At 46.0% G+C, this 17,930-nt stretch overlaps 1 protein-coding gene across 1 annotated transcript in view; it reads right to left on the bottom strand.

The window, feature by feature from the left end:
* The window catches only part of RNF4 (ring finger protein 4), a 201,557-nt gene that overhangs the window by 13,681 nt on the left and 169,946 nt on the right, over window positions 1-17,930 (bottom strand). Inside the window, exons 7-8 of the mRNA XM_069205866.1 lie at window positions 16,773-16,965; window positions 11,076-11,124 (exon numbers count right to left, since the gene is read on the bottom strand). Coding sequence (XP_069061967.1) covers window positions 11,076-11,124; window positions 16,773-16,965 — 242 coding nt within the window. The remainder of the gene's footprint in view (window positions 1-11,075; window positions 11,125-16,772; window positions 16,966-17,930) is intronic.

The raw sequence follows: 17,930 nt of genomic DNA on the forward strand, positions 1-17,930 counted from the left end.
GTGTTCTTTTTCATATTTTCCAACACCTGGTCAACTTGAGGGCCAAACCGTCAAAGGGCAAGTTGACCAGATGCTGCCTTAAAGCTTGAAACATTCAGCCAGGTCTGTAAGCAGAGGAGGATACTAGTGTTTAAATCATGAGCAGTGGTATCAGCTGCGTCTAGCATGCATTAAATATTAATATTTGTCATAATCTTACACTTGGCTAATAATTCCGGACACCTTTACTGGTCTAGGAGGTGTTGAAGTAACTCCTCCATTTCATACAGGTGGGCCCTATCGTACCGGGAGAGTAAACCTAAAGAGTTGGTGATACACCACTGCATAGCAGACTGGCCAGCAACATGTTTCCCTGCCACATTGGTCTTTTAACTCCCCCTGGTCATTAGGCGGGTGCATACCCTGTGCTAGCCTGTTTGCAGGTGGTGTGAAATACCAGAGTCAGGGTCCGGTATACCCTTGATGTACAAGTAACTTACCTTCGGTAACAAAATATCTGGTAGAGACATATTCTAGTTGCAGACTCCTTACGTTAGAATTTCCCCCAGGCATCAGACTGAATCCGGAGATTTTTCTTCGAGCAATACACTTGCGTGTCGGAAGGTGGCGTCGGTCGACTTCACGGGCGTCGTAGTCACCGTGATAACATCGGGAGTATTACATAGACGCAGCCTCAGCGCAGTGTCAGTTTCTTTTAACGACTTTCCATGCGAAAGCGCAGAGCCGCTAAGAACACTGAGATTGGGGCGCCAGAGCTAAGGACTTGAATGGGGAATCCCTGTCCCTTGAAATCAGTTCGCAAGCGGGGAGGATGGGTGGGTCGGTAAGGAATCTGCAACTAGAATATTTCATTACCGAAGGTAAGTAACTTGTACATCTGATAGAGACTTCTAGTTGCAGATTCCTTACCTTAGAACAGATACCCAAGCAATGCCATACTCTGAGGTGGGCTGCGACCCAAGATCATACTAGAAAGTCCTGCAGGACCGAATGACTAAAGTAGCCATCCAAATGGACCCGACTGTCCAGGCAGTAGTTTTTAACAAACGTGTGCAGGGATGCCCACGTAGCTGCCTGGCAGATATCCAGGTCAGGAACTCCACGTGCTAACACAGTGGCAGCAGCAGTTGATCTGGTGGAATGAGCGCACAAGCCCTCAGGGGGTTGCTTCTTGGCCCATTGAGAGAATGTACGTTTTTTGCACCGCTTTCCCGTTTTTCGTGCCCACATACCAGATGAAGTTGATCGTCCACCCGGAAATATTTAGTACGATTAAGATAGAACGCCAATTACCTTTTTGGGTCCAGACGGTGGAGGCTCTCCTCATGGGAAGGATGCTGAGGTGCGTAAAAAGTAGGCAGGGTGATTGACTGGCCTACATGAAAAAGCATAACCACCTTGGGAAGGAAGGAGGCCTTAGTGCGCAACACCACTTTGTCAGGGTGCACAGACAAGAATGGAGGCTTGGAAGAAAGGGCCTGAAGCTCACTCACTCTGCGAGCAGAAGTGATGGCAACAAGGAAGACAGTCTTGAAAGTGAGGAGCCATAAAGGGCAATTGTGCATCAGCTCAAATGGAGTATACATTAAGTAAGCAAGGACAAAATTAAGGTCCCACTGAGGCATGATAAATGGAGTGTGAGGAAATAAATGGGTGAGACCTTTAAGGAATCTATTCCCAAAAGTAGAGTTAAAGAGTGAGGGCTGATCAGGGAGCCCAAGAAAGGCCAAAATGGCATATAAATACCCTTTAAGGTTGCCCAAAGCAGAGCCCTGCTGGGCCAAAGAAAGAATGAACAAAACCTCAGATAAATGAGCAAAGAGGGGATCAACAGTTTTGTTGGTGCATCATGCCACAAATTTATGCCTATGACAGGCGTACACCATTTTGGTGGAGGGACACCTGGCTGCCAAGATAACATCACAGACTTCGGGTGGAAGATCAAAAGTCGTCATCTATCGCCGCTCAATCTCTACGCATGAAGGCAGAGATTGGACAGGTTTGGGTGGAGAACTGTCCCCTGTTGCTGCGACAGAAGATCCGCCCGAAGAGGCAGTCTGAGTGGAGGATTGATGGCCATACTCAATAGCTCTGGATACATACTCTCCGTGCCCAGTCCGGAGCCACAAAGATGACTTGGACCCGGTTGTTCCTTATCTTCTTGAGAACTCTGGGCAGAAGTGGTATAGGCAGAAAGGAGGCCAGAGTTTCACTCGAGATGAAGAGTCTCCGAGCAAGTGCTGCCTTCGAAACTCCAACGCGCAAAACAGCTAACATTGCGTGTTCTCTGCTGAAGGAGAGAGATCTAACCAAGACTCTCCCCACTGCTGAAAGAGACCTTGCGCCACCTCCGGATGGAGACGCCATTTGTGATCTGCTGTACATCAACAGCTGAGTTTGTCCGCTCTGGTGTTGAGAACCTGCCAGATGTTGAACCATCAGGGTAATGCCCTGATGTTCCAGCCATGTCCAGAGACGTAGTGCCTACTGACAAAGGGTCCAGGACCCTATTCCGCCTGGTTTGTTGCAGTGCCACATGGCGGTAGTATTGTCCGTGAACACCTGCACTACTTTCCCTTTGAGAGAGTGAAGAAATGCTTTCAGTGCAAGCCTGATCACCTGGAGCGCCAGAAGATTGATATGGAGCACAGAGGCCTCTGATCTCCGCCTCTCCCATGTGGGCGCCCCAACCCAGAAGCGACACATCTATCATTATGGATAGATCTGGCTGGGGAAGGGATAGGGATCTGCCGTGGACCCAATGTGGATTCGAAAGCCACCACTGCAGGTCTTTCGCAGTCCCCTCTGAGATCAGGACCATGTCGGAGAGATTCCTCAGATGCTGCGTCCACTGGAACTTCAAGTCCTACTGCAGAGCCCGCATATGCCATCTGGCATGTGTCACTAAGCAGGAAGCAGGAGGCCATGAGGCCCAGCAGCCTCAGAGTCAGTCTCACCGAAACCCAAGACTGGGGCTGAAAGATCAGAATCACAGCCTGAATATCTTGGACTCGCTTTTCGGGAGGATAAGCCTGAAAGTGCACGGTGTCCTGAACAGCTCTAATGAAAGGAAGCGTCTAAGAGGGAGTCAGGTGTGACCTAGGCACATTGATAGTGACCCCAGCATGTGCAGGAGGCTTGCCTTAGTCTGAAGGTGGGAGATGACTTTCTGGGGCGAGTCCGCCTTCAGCAGCCAGTTGTCGAGGTAGGAAAAGACTGAGACCACCAATCTGTGCAGATGAGCTGCAACCACCGGCATCACTTTCGTGAACACTCGAGGGGTGCTGGTAAGGCCAAAGGGGAGCACGGTAAACTGATAGTGCTCGTGACCTACCACAAATCGTAGGTAACTTCTTTGGGCAGGCAGGATGGGAATGTGGAGATAAGCGTCCTGCAAGTCCAACGCTATCATCCAGTCTCCTGGATGTAAGGCAGACAGGATCTGAGCCAGGGTAAGCATTTTGAATTTCTCCTTCTTGAGGAAGTAGTTGAGGTCCTGAAGGTGTAGGATGGGATGTAAGCCCTTGTCCTTTTTCGACATCAGAAAGTAGCAGGAATAACAACCACAACCTACTTCTGGCACAGGGACCTTCTCTATAGCTCCCTTGGCCAAGAGACTTCCTGACGAAGAAGTGCCAAATGATCCTCCGGAAGTTGGCTGCTTGAAGGAGGCATGGCAGATGGGGCAAATTCGAAAGGGAGGGAGAAGCCCTTTCGAACGATCTGCAAAACCCACCTGTCCGTAGTGATGGATTCCCAGTGGGGCAGGTGATGACGAACCCTGCCGCCAACTGGATCAGAGTGAGGGGCCGGACTAAGAGGGTTTGGAGGCTGCAGTGGGGGCAGAGGTGGACTGGGCAGGCCTCTGGTTCCCTGTTTCAAGCACACGTGGGATTCCACGTCCCGGCCTCACAGAGGCTGAACAGCATGGGTGGCACGGTGGCTGGGTGGGGGATGTGACAGGGAGCCCCTTCCATTGCCACAAAAGGGGCCAAAGGTGGACTGTTGGGGAGAGGGGTAGCAGAAAGACCAAGGGACCGAGCCATAGCCCAGGAGTCCTTGAATCTCTCCAAGGCAGAGTCCTCCTTGTCTCCAAAGAGACAGGAGCTATCAAATGGGCATCACCATGAGCGAATGTTGGACATCCCCTTAAAAAAAACAGAAGTACGCAACCAGGCGTTTTGTCTCAAGGCCACTGTCATAGCAACCAATATGCCCAGAGAGTTGGTCGTGTCCAGCCCACATTGGATCGTGAACTTTGCACCATCACTCACATCGTTGACAGCTTGGGAGACAATTATATGGGCCTCCTCCGGTATCTGCAGCAGAACTTGTGCAACCGTATCCCACAGAGAGTGGGTATGGCGGCCCAAAAGGCATGCAGTGTTCACGGACCGCAACACGAGACTGGAGGAAGAAAACATCTTCTTCCCAAATTGTTCCCGCCTTTTTGATTTCCTGTTCGGGGGTGCAGAAGGGAATGCGCCAGAGGAAGAGGAAGCCTGGATGACAAGACTAAGGCGTGGGGTGTTGGGACAGGAATTTAGGGTCGTTTGGGGCAGGCAGACGGCGGTGTGCGATAGTCCTAGTCACAGAAGGCCCTGTGTTGGGTTTGGACCAAGTACCCAAAAGGACATCGGTGAGTGCTTCATTGAATGGCAAAAGGTGCTCAGATGTGGAAGCCCCTGGCTGAAACACCTCCGTCAAGAGATTGGACCTAACCTCTACAGTAGGTAGCTTAAGGCCAAGGACCTCAGCCACCCTACTGACCACCATAGCATAAGTCGCTCCCTCCGCCATAACCACAGTAGGAGGAGACATCATGCCAGCGTCTGGAGAAGTGTCCAGTCCACTGGCCTCGCCCAATTCCTGTGCCCAGTCCACAGATGGGTCATCCGTGGTATTCATAAGGGTCCCAGCACCCCTCCAATCCTTCCCCAAATTCTTACCCATAAGGAAAAGGGTCCAATTTCGACATGGGGTGAATAAGTCCCATTGAAGACCGAGGTGGCATCGGCTGACGCTGCTCCGAGTCGTTGGGGATAAGGATCGGGTTGACGATGGTGGGTACTACAGACGTTGGTAGCATCAACAATTGAACCAGTGCTGGGGAAGATCTCAGTGATACGACCGGCGTCAGATCCGGAGGGGACCTCGGTGGCCTAAGCCGAAGCTGCTGGCGCAGAACCCGAAGGCCCATCTTCTGAACCCTTTGGGCCTGAAGGCGCCGTATATGGGTCGTTCCGCCTAAAAATGAGGCGCATGGCCTCATTAAACTCCTTTAATTGGGCGGGGGTCGCTACAGCTCCTGGAAATTCAGGTAAGCTTGGAGCTGACCAAGAAGCAGGCTCCGAAGACGGAGGCCTCCTGCAACGCATCAGCTGACCGATCGGGAAAAGTCAAAGAGCGACGGGACCTCTTCGACGAGGACTTCTTACCTTCTTGCCCGGAGACTTGGAGGAAGAAGTATGGTGGTGGCTCCCCGAACAGTCTCAAAACATTAGTCTTGAGCGAGACCAGGACCTACTTGGAGTCGAGCGCTGGGCCGCCAAGAGCTTGAGAGACCACTCCCTCAAGGCCTTTAGGTGCATGGCCTGGCACTCTGAGCACGACTTCGGATCGTAGTCACGCTCCCAGCACCACAAACAAACCTGATGCTGATCAGTCATCGACATCATAGGGTGACAGTCCTCACACTGCTTGAAACCGGTCTTCGGAGACATCCTCGACGAACCAAAAAAACTCAACAAGGTCAAAGTTAGTCAAAATGAAGACCAGGGTAGCTCTCTCCGGATCAGCGCAAGGCGCGGAAAGAAAAGAACTGAAGTCACTGAGCCGAGTAAGCGTCTATGTACTACTCCCGATGTCATCATGGAGACTACGATGCCAACGATGCCCGTGGAGTCGACCGACACCACCTACCGACGTACAGGGGCATTGCTAGAAATCTCCTGATCCAGTGTGACGCCTGGGGGAAATTCTAAGGTAAGGAATCTGCAACTAGAAATCTCTATCAGATATAAGGAGTGTCAAAAGGGGTGGCTAATCAGTTACAAAGAGAGGGATGTCAGCCAAAGAGAATCTTTGATAAATTTGCTTAATTACCAACCCAAAGCAAGGGGAAAAGACCCAGACAGGAGCTTGGGTAGAACCTTGCTTTTGTAAAAGGGACTCTTCATGGCATTCTTCATAACGGAGTCCACACCCAGCTTGCTAGCCATAGCTAGCGGGTCCAACCCCACTTTGCAAGAACTACTTGTTGGTAGTGAACATAATCTTCTCCAGCTATATTCTCAAGATAAAGAGTTTGGCATTTGTTCCCAGTGGGACCTGTGTTACATGCTACTTGCACTATGAACTCTCTCACTGTGGACCAGAAATTCTTTATTTCTAATTTGGCCGATGCTAGACAGCGCACAGGCCCACCATTTATTTACTACAACTGAGTTATTGTCATAGGAAAAAAAACACAGCCTGTTCAGGACTAATAGCCTAATGGTTAAAAACATTGCCTTCGCATTTCAGGCCCAATATATTTTTGGGATTTTTTCCTAGAACCCAACCTGGGAATAGGCTTTCAGACCTTCTGGGCCCCAAGTACTTTGACAATGTGCCAACCTATGACAGTAAGCCAAATTGACTGCAACCACCCTGGAAACCACTGAGCAATACCAGAGTAACATGTGTTTCAGACAACAATCAATCCTATAAAATAGCACAGGGATTTAACTATTGGAACTCACATCCTTTTTCACTATGGAAGGACACACAGCACTAAGAAACCAGGGATACAAGTTAAGTGATTTTCAAATTCAAAACCGCATCCTAGTGTACACAATAAGAATAGTAACTATGATGAATATAAACAACATGGTAGCTGTAGGAAAGTACCCTCTTTCCTTGCATGGTTACACCATTTTCTGCCTGTCAGTGTTTGACTGCGTCTACAGGGATCCTACTAACTAGGACCCCAGTAATTTTGTTCTCTCCTCTAAATTGTACCTTTTTCTGTCCACAATTGGCATACTGGCCCTCCCATGTAAGTCCCTAGTATATGGTACAGAGGTACCCAGGGCATTGGGTTTCTAGGTGATCCCTATGGGCTGCAGCATTTATTCTGCCACCCATGGGGTTCCATGGGATCCCTATGGGCTGCAGCAGTTATTCCCCGCTCCCTGCTCTGGTGTGAAACTGGACAATGGAAAGGGGAGTGACCACTCCCCTGTCCATCACCACACCGGAGGGGCAGTTCCCAGAGCTCCTCCAGAGGGTCCCTGGGTTCTGCCATCTTGTTTCCAAGGTCGGCAGGGAACTCTGGGAGCATATGAGTGGCCAGGCCAAGTAAGTAATATCAGAGCCCCCTCCTGATAGGTGCTTACCTGTTTAGGTGACCAATCCCCCTTTCAGGGCTATTTAGGGTCTCTCTCTTGGGTGGGTCCTCAGATTCAGCTTGCAAGATTCCAGCAGGACTACTCTGCAACCTCTGCTTCAACTTCTGGCCACTGGAACCGTGACTGGACACTCTAGGAACCGACAAACGCTGCTACAACGAAGACGACTTCTGCAACTTTGTTTCCATGTCTTCTGCCAGCTTTGCCACATTTCCCCAGCCATGCATCCTCAGAAGACTGCAACTCTTCAGCCTGCACAAGAAGGAGGAATCTCCCTTGAAGTGAAGGAGTCAATCTGAATCAAAAGTGTTGCTACTAGGCTGCACTCTGGTAGGACCAGGGTGCAACTTTAGTCACAGTCTTGATGGATTCTGCTCAGAGTTGACAAGCACAAACGATTGTGAATTTTCCTCTGGTGTTTAAGGCAGCGTGAATTTGAAGTGAACCGGCACAGCAGGTGAAGCCAGGACTAAAGTCAGTATCAGAGGTGGGATCTAGATGCATATATGGTGCTGAGGGCAGACTTAGTGGTGGAAGTTTGACTCAAGGCCCTTGAAGTTCTTTGTGGCCTAAAGGCACACCAGAGGGCTAAGTAAATTGCCAGAGATGCAATGTCACAAAGGACTGGGAAACTTGGGGTGCACTGGAACAAGACTCCGGATCAGCTCCATTGGAGACTGGGATTGAGACCGGGTGGCACGTTGAGCCTTCGCTGAAGCTCGAGAGTGGTTGGAAGGGGCAGGTTCCAGCTTAGTTTTTTTAAGCCTCTTCTTAGACTTAGCCAAAGTATTTGATGAAGACGATCTGCCAAGGACAGGGACCTTAATTTCAACTTCGACAGGTCACAGTGTGGACTCCGATGTTTTGTGATGTACAGCTTTGCCTTGTGGTACTGTATTGCTTTTTAATTCAATTGGGCACAGCCTGGACAGGCCCTGGAATCATGCTCAGTCCCCAAGCTACATAGGCATACTATGTGCGGGTCTGTCCCCAGCCACCTGTTTGCAACAGTCTCTATACAACCTGAACCCTGTTTTACGGGGGTGACATTTTTGCTTGCATGCTGGTAAAATTTAGCTGAAAAGTCTCTAAAAAGAGGAGCTATGGATCTACATCTTAAGACACAAAAAGAAAAGGAACTGAAGTCTGCACACAAGGGTGGGCGCTTACATGTGGCTTCACTTGTCACTCTTCCTGAGTGGAATGATGTTAGCACGGAGCTGCACACCACCACCTACTGGTGTGGTGCAGAAGTACTGCTTTTAAAGTTTTAAGACTCAATCTGAAGTATGGGGAATATTCATAAGATGAGGATTCTCTGGCATGAAGTATCGATTCAAAATAAAACTATATCACTATTTTTAACCACTTTGGCTAATCAAACTGATCTTGGTGCTAAAGAAAGGGCCAAATTAACGTTTCAAAGATGGTTCATACCTGCATACCTCTTCCGAACAATAGAGACAATGTTACGTAAGAACAAGGCATTTACTTGCAGTAATGCTGTTTCTGGTTGAGACTAACTGCAGATTCCTCACATTTTGAATACTGAACATTGTCTGAATATGCAAGACTCGATCCGGAAACCTTTGAATAGTACCTCTGCATGGTGGTAGGTGGCACAGTGTGGCAACACACTGACGCTGTTCCACTCCAGAAGACTTGCACAACTAAGATAGGTATGACTCCCCGCAAGCGGACATCAGTTGCTGGAGGCTGGTCTTTGGTCAATGCAGAGCAGATCTTGATGCAGAATACAATCCAACAGGAGATGATCTTCTGTGTGGACTTGCCTTTTTTCGCCCCAGGAAACCCCACAAAGAGTTAATCATCCACCCTGTCCTTCCTTGGTCCGATAGATGTAAAAGCTCAGAGTTCTTTTGGGGTGCAAGGACCGAGTCTCTCCTCCTTCTTAGAAGTGTGATGTGATAAGGAATACCATAATGAGGGTGAGGCTTTACAAGGAACAACTGTGAAGTGTCTCAAAGGGAGTGCACTTCAAACATGTGAGGAGGAAGTTAAGTTCCCACTGAGGCATGAAGAAAGGAGGGAAAGGAAACAAGTGTTGGAAAAACACATCACAATCAGTGACCTAAATTATGAAGTCTGATCCGACAACTATGAAAAGGCAGGAAAAAAGCCAAAAGGCACCCCATAACTGTGCCCAAAACAAAGCCTTCCCAGGCAAGAGACTAACTACATAACTAAACATAAGATACCTTTTCCCTGGAAAGGAGGGTGGGGGTTCGGGTTTGGAGCACTGCTACATGCCGCACAAAACCACAAATCTGTCCCAATGAAAGGCATGTACAGTTTTAGTAGAAGGATGCATGGCTGCCAGAAAATCATGATACCAAAGAAACACATAAAAAAGGACTACTTTACCTCATCACCAATTTCTAGTGCAACTATAGAAAAAAAGTGCACATCCCAAAATGTAACGGAAAACTAAAGGCAGCAAATACCTGAAGGGGGCTTGTTCAAACAAGCCGACTGGTGAAAAGAGTCAAAGCCTCTTTTTGCATGTTGTATAGTGTGTTTGTGTGATAGCAAGAGGTCTTACCAGCCAGCCAAAGCGCTCTATAGCTAGACCTAAAACAGGCAACATGGTCGGGTGACATTACCAAACTAAAGTAGGTCATGTCACTTGCAATCTGCATCACACTTGCAGTGTTGCTGCTTTAGACAGAAAAAACACTTAAGAGGACTGGGTTGCCATTTGACAAGATTTCTGATGAGCACGTGCATCTTACGATACTAACCAATACCCTTCCTGCAAAAGCTGTAATCAGCACCTAACTACATTCAAAAGGATCTTTTTACTATAATTGTTTTGATTTTTTTTAACAAAGAAACTCAAGTATATGTTCTTGCAGAAAGTAAGAGAGAAAGTCATGCACACACAATACATATAAAGAAAAGTGTCAGGAAAATATATTTTTGCTTAAGTTACTGTTATTCAGTTTTGATTATTAATGAGAATCCGATTATTAAGAACTGTCTTTGAGAAAGGAACACATAATGGGTACACGTTTTAAGACAAGCAGGATAAGTAAAAGCAGTGATAGTTAAAGCATGGGATGAAGAGAGCCCAGAAACAGGCAACTTTGAATTGGTCCAGGGCTTTTGGAGGCAAAGACATTACCCCATGCAAGCACAGCTCAGTGACAAAAAAGGAGAGGAAAACGGAAGATCATGGTAAAGGCTGTTAACTTACACTCAAGACTGATGCTACAAGAGTACTCATCAATCTCATATGGAACTATTTGGGGAGTCTAATATTTTAAAAATATATATCTTTACAATTTCATTTATACAGTCATAATGCAAGCCAATAGATTTAGGGATGACACTTACGTTTTAAAGTTTGTTCAAAAACACAAAACAATATTGGTCTTGGTGCAATGCAAGGTGAGGAGTTTAACGTAAATAAATGTCTTAGAAACATTTTGAAAATCTAATCATCCTGTGCAAATCCTAGACACTTAAAGGGTTTAAAAAAAACAAATATTAGCAATGGAAGGTTAAGCGAAACAAGGTGCATTTACATAACTACTCAAAATATATAACAAAAAGTAAACGCAGAGTGGCTCCTCGTTAAAACTGTGAAACTTCTCAAAATTCTTCTTAAACCCCCCCCCCCCCAAAAAAAAAAAAAACAACAACAGAAGCTTGTGTTCTTACCTCAGTGTGAACATCCATGCAAATTGGACAAGTAACTGTACCAGGAGGCCTAAAAACAAACATTTGTATAATTTATGCAATTAGTAGCTTTTAGAGCACACGTCACTTCAAGCACATAAGAATAAGATCTGAAAACCAGTAATGGGTTATAATAAGTAGGCACCCATCTTACTTTACCTGCCATTAGTTTTTTCCTCCAACTTTCGCACACTACTTTATCCATTCAAGTTGCTAGCAATAATGGGGAATTCTGGCACCCACTGAATGGTGAATGGGTGATAGCTATTACTTTTAAATGGGCACTGTTTTCTAGTGGTACCTCTGGTGGAAGCGGGCTGTCTTCGTCTTGGTTGCCTAGAGTAGGTTGCAGATGGTGGAGCTTGATAGGGTTGATGATGTTGGTAGGCCAGTCTAAAGGGCTGCTGGTAGGAATGTGGCTGGTATCTTTGGTATCCTTTATGATACAAGTTAGATCCGCTGCCACTTGAGCTGTGAAAAGAGCTCTGAGGGATCGAGTTGTTTCTGTGTCTGCCTTTATGGTCTGTAAAGTGTCATCGATGTGCTTCCCAAATAAATAGTCGCCATCAGAGGGAATATCCAGGATTTTGGTTTGGCTTCCGGGCAGAATGAAGGGATCTTAAGCCAACCTTGGCTTTGAAGTACAGCCAATCCTTCCAACTGCTGGAAACCTGGATGCAATATCAATTGCGCAATTGATAATCTTGGATGCCGCTCTCTCGCCCTTCTGCAAAATGTGAGTGGATTCTCAGAGTCAGTGTTGGAAGTGAAATTTCTTGCGATCTAGGCGCCGCTGCAGCTGATGGTTGCTCTTCAGCTGGCATTGGGAAACGCTTGTAGTAGTCTGCAACAGGCTCTAGGTTTTTTACTAAGGCACCTGGAACCTGGACCATGCCTGGTGGAGGAGTATATTGCCTTGGATAACGCCGGCTTTGGTAAACAGGCTCATAATAATCTTGCTGCTCTTTTTCTTTCTCATGCTGATATTTTCTGTGTAATTCAGAGGGACTGTGAGTAGTAACAAACATCCCCTGATTGTCAGAGTCCTGAATATCCTATAAATGGCTGGGTATAAGTGGAGATACTCCAGCAGGTGACAAACTCAGGATGGGAACCTTTAAGTGAGAAGACAGTCGTCGACTGTAGTGTAGACAATGAAAGCAACACTAAAGTGGATGGCCTCTTTTTTGGTTTAACCGAAGGAGGATTTTTCCAACATCTGAATCGTCGACGAGGTAGTCGGTTGTCGACACGGACATCGACAAGGTGGTCTTAGAAGGCAGCACTGAGGACGATGAGGACATCAACGGTGTTGGTACGGTTTTCGTCAATGTCACTGTCGTCGATGACACAATGGATCTTGTTGCTGGTGTAGTGGTTGTCATCGAGGTAGTCTTAGTAGATGCAGATACAGTCAACGTTGTCAACGGGGTAGATGACGGTGAAATCGTAGTCGGGCTTCTCATGACTATCGTCGATGATGGTTTAAATGTTTCCAGCATAGACAATAATTGCAGATGAAGTTGTTGGCTCAGATTTAGAATCAGAAGAGCACTTTGTTTTTCCTCATGAGGAGCCTTCTGCAGATCCATAGTGGGTCTTTTTTAACCTCTTTGGTGCGTGCGTTGGCCAGTGGCTGACGCATGCACACCCTCCGAGGTGTGAGTCACAACCAGTGGCTGACGCCTTAAAAGTCCCTCGGGAGACAGGGAAGAGCTTCAGTGTCTTCCCCCGACCTGCCCCTCTGTGACGTCAGTGCACAGCGATGTGCACCCTCATCACAATTTGTTTTCCCCACCGGAGCGGGAAGCGGAGGTAAGGCCACCTTTTGCTCCGGTGGGGAAAAAGGGCCCAGAGGGGCCTCCCCAGCCTTCAGGAAGGCCTCGTTTGAAAGGGGAGATTCTCCCCTTTCAAACTAGGCCTTCCTGAAATGGCTTCCTGGCCGTGGATGACTGCTGCTCAAGCCCTAACTTGGGTTATGAAGGACATCTCCGACGTAGGAACAGAGACTGAGACAGCAGATACTGAAAAGCATGTGCATGCGGTGGCAAGGACAGAGAGAGTGGTCTCTTGGGAGCTCCCCAATTTAGTTCAGTCCCCAATTCTACCGGCCAAATCGTATTGTGGAGACATCAAAATTATCTATCACAAAGCAACCTGGTTCAGGAAGGCAGGCACCTGCATTTTTGGAGGCACCTGCATTTTTGGTCCTGGGCTCGGCAGCCATATAGGGAAACCTGCCAAATCCAGACATTTCTAGAAACTAGACACCCGGGGGAGTCCACGGAGGTGAGGCTTGTGTGGATTCCCCAAAGTTTTCTTACCCATAATACCCTGCAAGGTCAAAATGTTGAATATAAACTATTTTTTCTTGCATTTCTGTCACACAAACTATAGGAGTATGCTGGGATCCACAAACTTCCTACCACCCAGTGTTTCCCCACCTGTCCTGATAAAAAAGCTACCCCACTTGAGTGCCTGTACCTGGTGCCTGCGTCAGAGAGCCCCACAAGTCACCCCATCCTGGATTCCCTAGGTGTCTACTTTAAGGTATAGGTCTGGTAGGTTTCCCTAGGTGCCAGCTGAACTACAGCCCAAAAATCACAGCTAGGCAATGGAAAGATGTTGTGTCCATGTTGTTTTTGGGGCGTTTCCTGTCACAGGCACTAGGCCTATCCACACAAGTGAGGTATAATTTGTATCAGGAGACTTAGGGGAACACAGAATAGAAGAACAAGTGTTATTGCCAATTGTCTTTATCTACATTTTGCCTTTCAAATGTAAGACAGTGTATAAGAAAAGTAATTTTGAGAAATGCCCTGTAATTCATATGCTAGTATGGGTACCCCGGAATTCAGAGATATGCAAATAACCAAAGTTTCTAAACTTCTTATCTTGTGCCCATTTCGGAAATACATAGGTTTCCTTGATACCTATTTTTCACTCTTTATATTTTACCAATTGAATTGCTGTATACCCGGTATACAATGAAAACCCATTGCAAGGTGCAGCTCATTTATTGGCTCTGAGTAGCTTGGGTTCTTGATGCACATACAAGACCTATGTATCCCCACAGCCAGGAGGGTCCAGCAAATAAAATGGTATATTGCTTTAAAAAAATCTATCATAGTTGGAAAAAGTTACGGAAGAAAAAAGTCAGAAAGGAAGAAGGATCTACACAAATGACCCCTTGCTGAATTCAGAATTTTGTCTACGTCTCAGAGATATTTAGCTGTCTGGGATCCACCATTGGTTTCACGCCCATTTCTGTCACTAACTGGAAGGAGGCTAAAATCAGAAACAATAGTAAAAATGGGGTATGTCCCAGTAAAATGCCAAAACTGTGTTGAAAAATTTGGTTTTCTGATTCAAGTATGCCTGATCCTGAAAGCTGGGAAGATGGTGATTTTAGCACCACAAACCCTTTGTTGATGCCATTTGCAGGGGAAAAAACTGGTTCTTACTTCTGCAGCACCTTTTTTTTCCCCCATTTCACCCTCCCTCCCCCCCCAAACAAACAACAAATGTTAGCTTTATTTTGGCTAATTTCTGGGTCTCCTCCGGGGGAACACACAGACTTTGGGTACCTTTATCGTCCCCAGAATGTTGGGGAAAAAAGGGCGCAAATTTGGTGTGGATAGCTTATGTGGACAAAAAGTTATGGGGGCCTAAGCACTAACTAGCCCAAATAGCCAAAAAAGGGCTCAGCACTTGGGGGCTGGGGGCATATCAGCTAAGGGGTTAAGACCTTTTACTACAATGAGGGGAATCATGGCGAGACCTTTCCCTCTTTCTGGAAGTCTGTGAGGAGATGAAACACTCACTACTTTCTTTCTCAGAAACTACGGCAGTCTTGATTTTAAGATTCTCCAGCCAAAGTAAAAGCCTTCCCTCATGGTCTGAGGTTTTTTGTGGACTTTTATTTGAATATCTTGCAGTATCTCATCTTGTGGGATGGATGAAGTCTATATATACATTCTGTATGATGATCTGCTGAATGTAGTCTTCTTGTCACAGGTGTCACAAGGGCTGAAGAGTCCTTTCTTAATTAGTTCTGGCATGCTGGACTGGAGAAATACCAATTTTGAGATCACTTACTTCAGGGGGAAAAAAAACTAAGCAGAGCTAAGGGAGACTCCCTCACACATGACGTTCGGTGAAAATCCGAGGGAAGATGCCTCTGTTGGGATTGTTCTAAAGGGTACTGTCGCCTGAATGGTCATTGTTCAAATTTGGTCCTCTCTTAAAGACAGATAGGCTATTAAGCTGAACTTTGCATTCCCTTTACAGCCTATTATACTGTTATATACTGGTTACTATGATAACGTGGGATTTCCACTGCGACGATGGAGAATGATTCAAGCATGTGAATCTATGAAAGATACCCCAATACTGGAGAATGGATGAGTGCGCAGAATAAAGACACTCTTTTGAAAGAAGTGGCAAAGTGGGTGGTTGAAGGATGGCCCGAGAAGAGAGTTCCAACTAAGGAGGTGCATACATTTTGGGACCTAAGACATGAACTCTTCTTATTGCAAGGAAAGATGTGATCTCAAATACAGACTATTTAAAATGTGCCACAAGGGCCATTTAGGAGTTGTAAAAAACAAAATGAGTATGAAACACACACTGGTGGCCAGGCATGAACAAGGACATTGAGGTAGTAGTGAGAGAATCTGTCATGCAAGGAGGCAGATAAGACAAAGATCACCTTTAAGTCCTGTAAATGCATCGAACATGTATTGGGAAAAATAAGCATAGACATCACGAGTCCAATAAAACGGGAAGATACACAAGTTTATTGTGGTTATAATTGATAATTTCTCAAAATGGGCAGAAACAGATTTTAGGACTGATTTGGAAAGAATAGTGAATTCCTTGATAATGTATTATTAAGAGAAGGATTACCATAAAGTATTCTCAGCGACAATATGCAACAATTCATATCTGATGCATTCAAAGCTTTTGTAAAAAGAAATGGAATTACACATAAAATGACTTCTGTATATCATCCTGCAAGAAATGGTACGGTTGAAAGATTCAAAAGGGTGATAAAAGGTATCATACAACTAGTCATTAATGCTGGAGTGAATTGAGAGAAGGATAATGCATAAGGTATGGGCATATTCGATCACTCCTAACACAACTTGGAGTAAAGTTACGCGAGGCCTGGATCACCTATGGGTGACTAGTGGCAATTCTTGCAAGACTGACTCATGCCCCAAACCCAAGCACCAAAGACGCACTTCATGTGGGTTTGTGACTGACATGTTTTCTTCAGTTATGGCACTTGTAGTTTTAGAAGGGGATGTTGTTCCCTTGTACATTGTGTATGGTTCCGGGAGTCCTTTAAAGACCAACAAAAGTGGTATAAGAGCTTCTGTGTTCGAAGGCGTGAACAAAAAAATAAAGTGCCTCCGGTGTGAAAGGATAGTCCTTACATGTGGGTTTGCTTTATCATTTTACAGAAGATCGAATGCAAGCAATCCAAGTTAAAAAAAAATATATATATATAGTGAAAACCTTGAAAATACAGATGCCAGATTGTCTCAAGAGAACTAACTACTCAGTTTTGATAAATTAAAAGTTAGAGAGGTGAGAATGTGAGTAAAGAATGCATGCATGACTACCGTCAAATATTACACGCTTTATGAAGAACAAGTCAAGTGAAGTTTTTACCTGGGACTTGCTGTTCCATCTTTTAGCTTATTTAAGTATGCTGAAAAAGTACTAGCTACACACACGTCCCCTTCAGAGTCTTCATCACCACTACTTAACACACAGCTGTCGGGACCTTGAGTTGTTCGATTTCTCCTTCTTCTCCTGCGCCTTTCTAAACAAATGAGCAAAATAGATACACTTATAGTTTCACCTTTTAAAAAGTGCAATCGTTACCCAACAAATTGTCTACTCTGAATTTTAGCACATTTATACATTAACAAAAGAACCGGTCTACCAATTAGACCTTAAATACTGTGACTCGTTTGTTCCAAAAAATAAAGCAGTACACAGATATATTAAAAACATATTGTGCTGCTTTCATTCATATCACCTGTCCCAACAGGTAATGAATGACATCAGATCAGTATATATCCAGGGATCCGCATTAACTGAAGTAGTCCTATTGCATACACACTCACAAACTGGACCCGGCTGGGAGATTGGGGTTGCCCCCCTGAAATGGGAACTGATAGATACCCAAATATGTGAAACCTATTTCTTCACAAATCAAGAAATATTCATTCAGTAAAAACTAGAGTGATGCCAGGTGACTACAAAATGCTGGTGGGACACTGGTGGGAGCTTCCCATTTCCATGTTACGCCGGGCTGCACTGTATAAATGATTTATCTGTCACAGTTTCTCTATACCTTACAAAATAAACCCTTTGGGGGGGTCCCAGACACGTTCTTTCACAAGAAAGATGCAGTGACAAGACTGCTGTTGTGGGAGAGGTGCAGCTATATTGCTGGTCGGCACAGTTACTGGTAGTCAATGATCAGATTCTTACACTTATGCAGATAGAAGGGCCATGGACCGGAGAGGTTGCCTTTGCCAAACTTTACGGGACCGATAGAAAACTTTAGCTTCCAGCTCCCACCATTGTGAATGTGAGAATATGGTGACCGGTAAAGAACGCACTGTGGAAGATTCGGGTAACACTCGAGACTGAGGAGGAGACGGCTGGAGTTTAAAATTCTAGGACCCCATTCAGTATCCTCGAGACATGGCAATAGGCACAGAGTTTCTGCTTGTTCAGCTGAAGAGATTCTATACAGCAAACTTCAGGAGAATCAGGGTGATCCAGATGGGGAAAATAGTAGACGCCTGCTGCCTT

The sequence above is a fragment of the Pleurodeles waltl genome, chromosome 1_2 (genome assembly GCF_031143425.1).
Source record: "Pleurodeles waltl isolate 20211129_DDA chromosome 1_2, aPleWal1.hap1.20221129, whole genome shotgun sequence".
NCBI classification, from domain to species: domain Eukaryota; kingdom Metazoa; phylum Chordata; class Amphibia; order Caudata; family Salamandridae; genus Pleurodeles; species Pleurodeles waltl.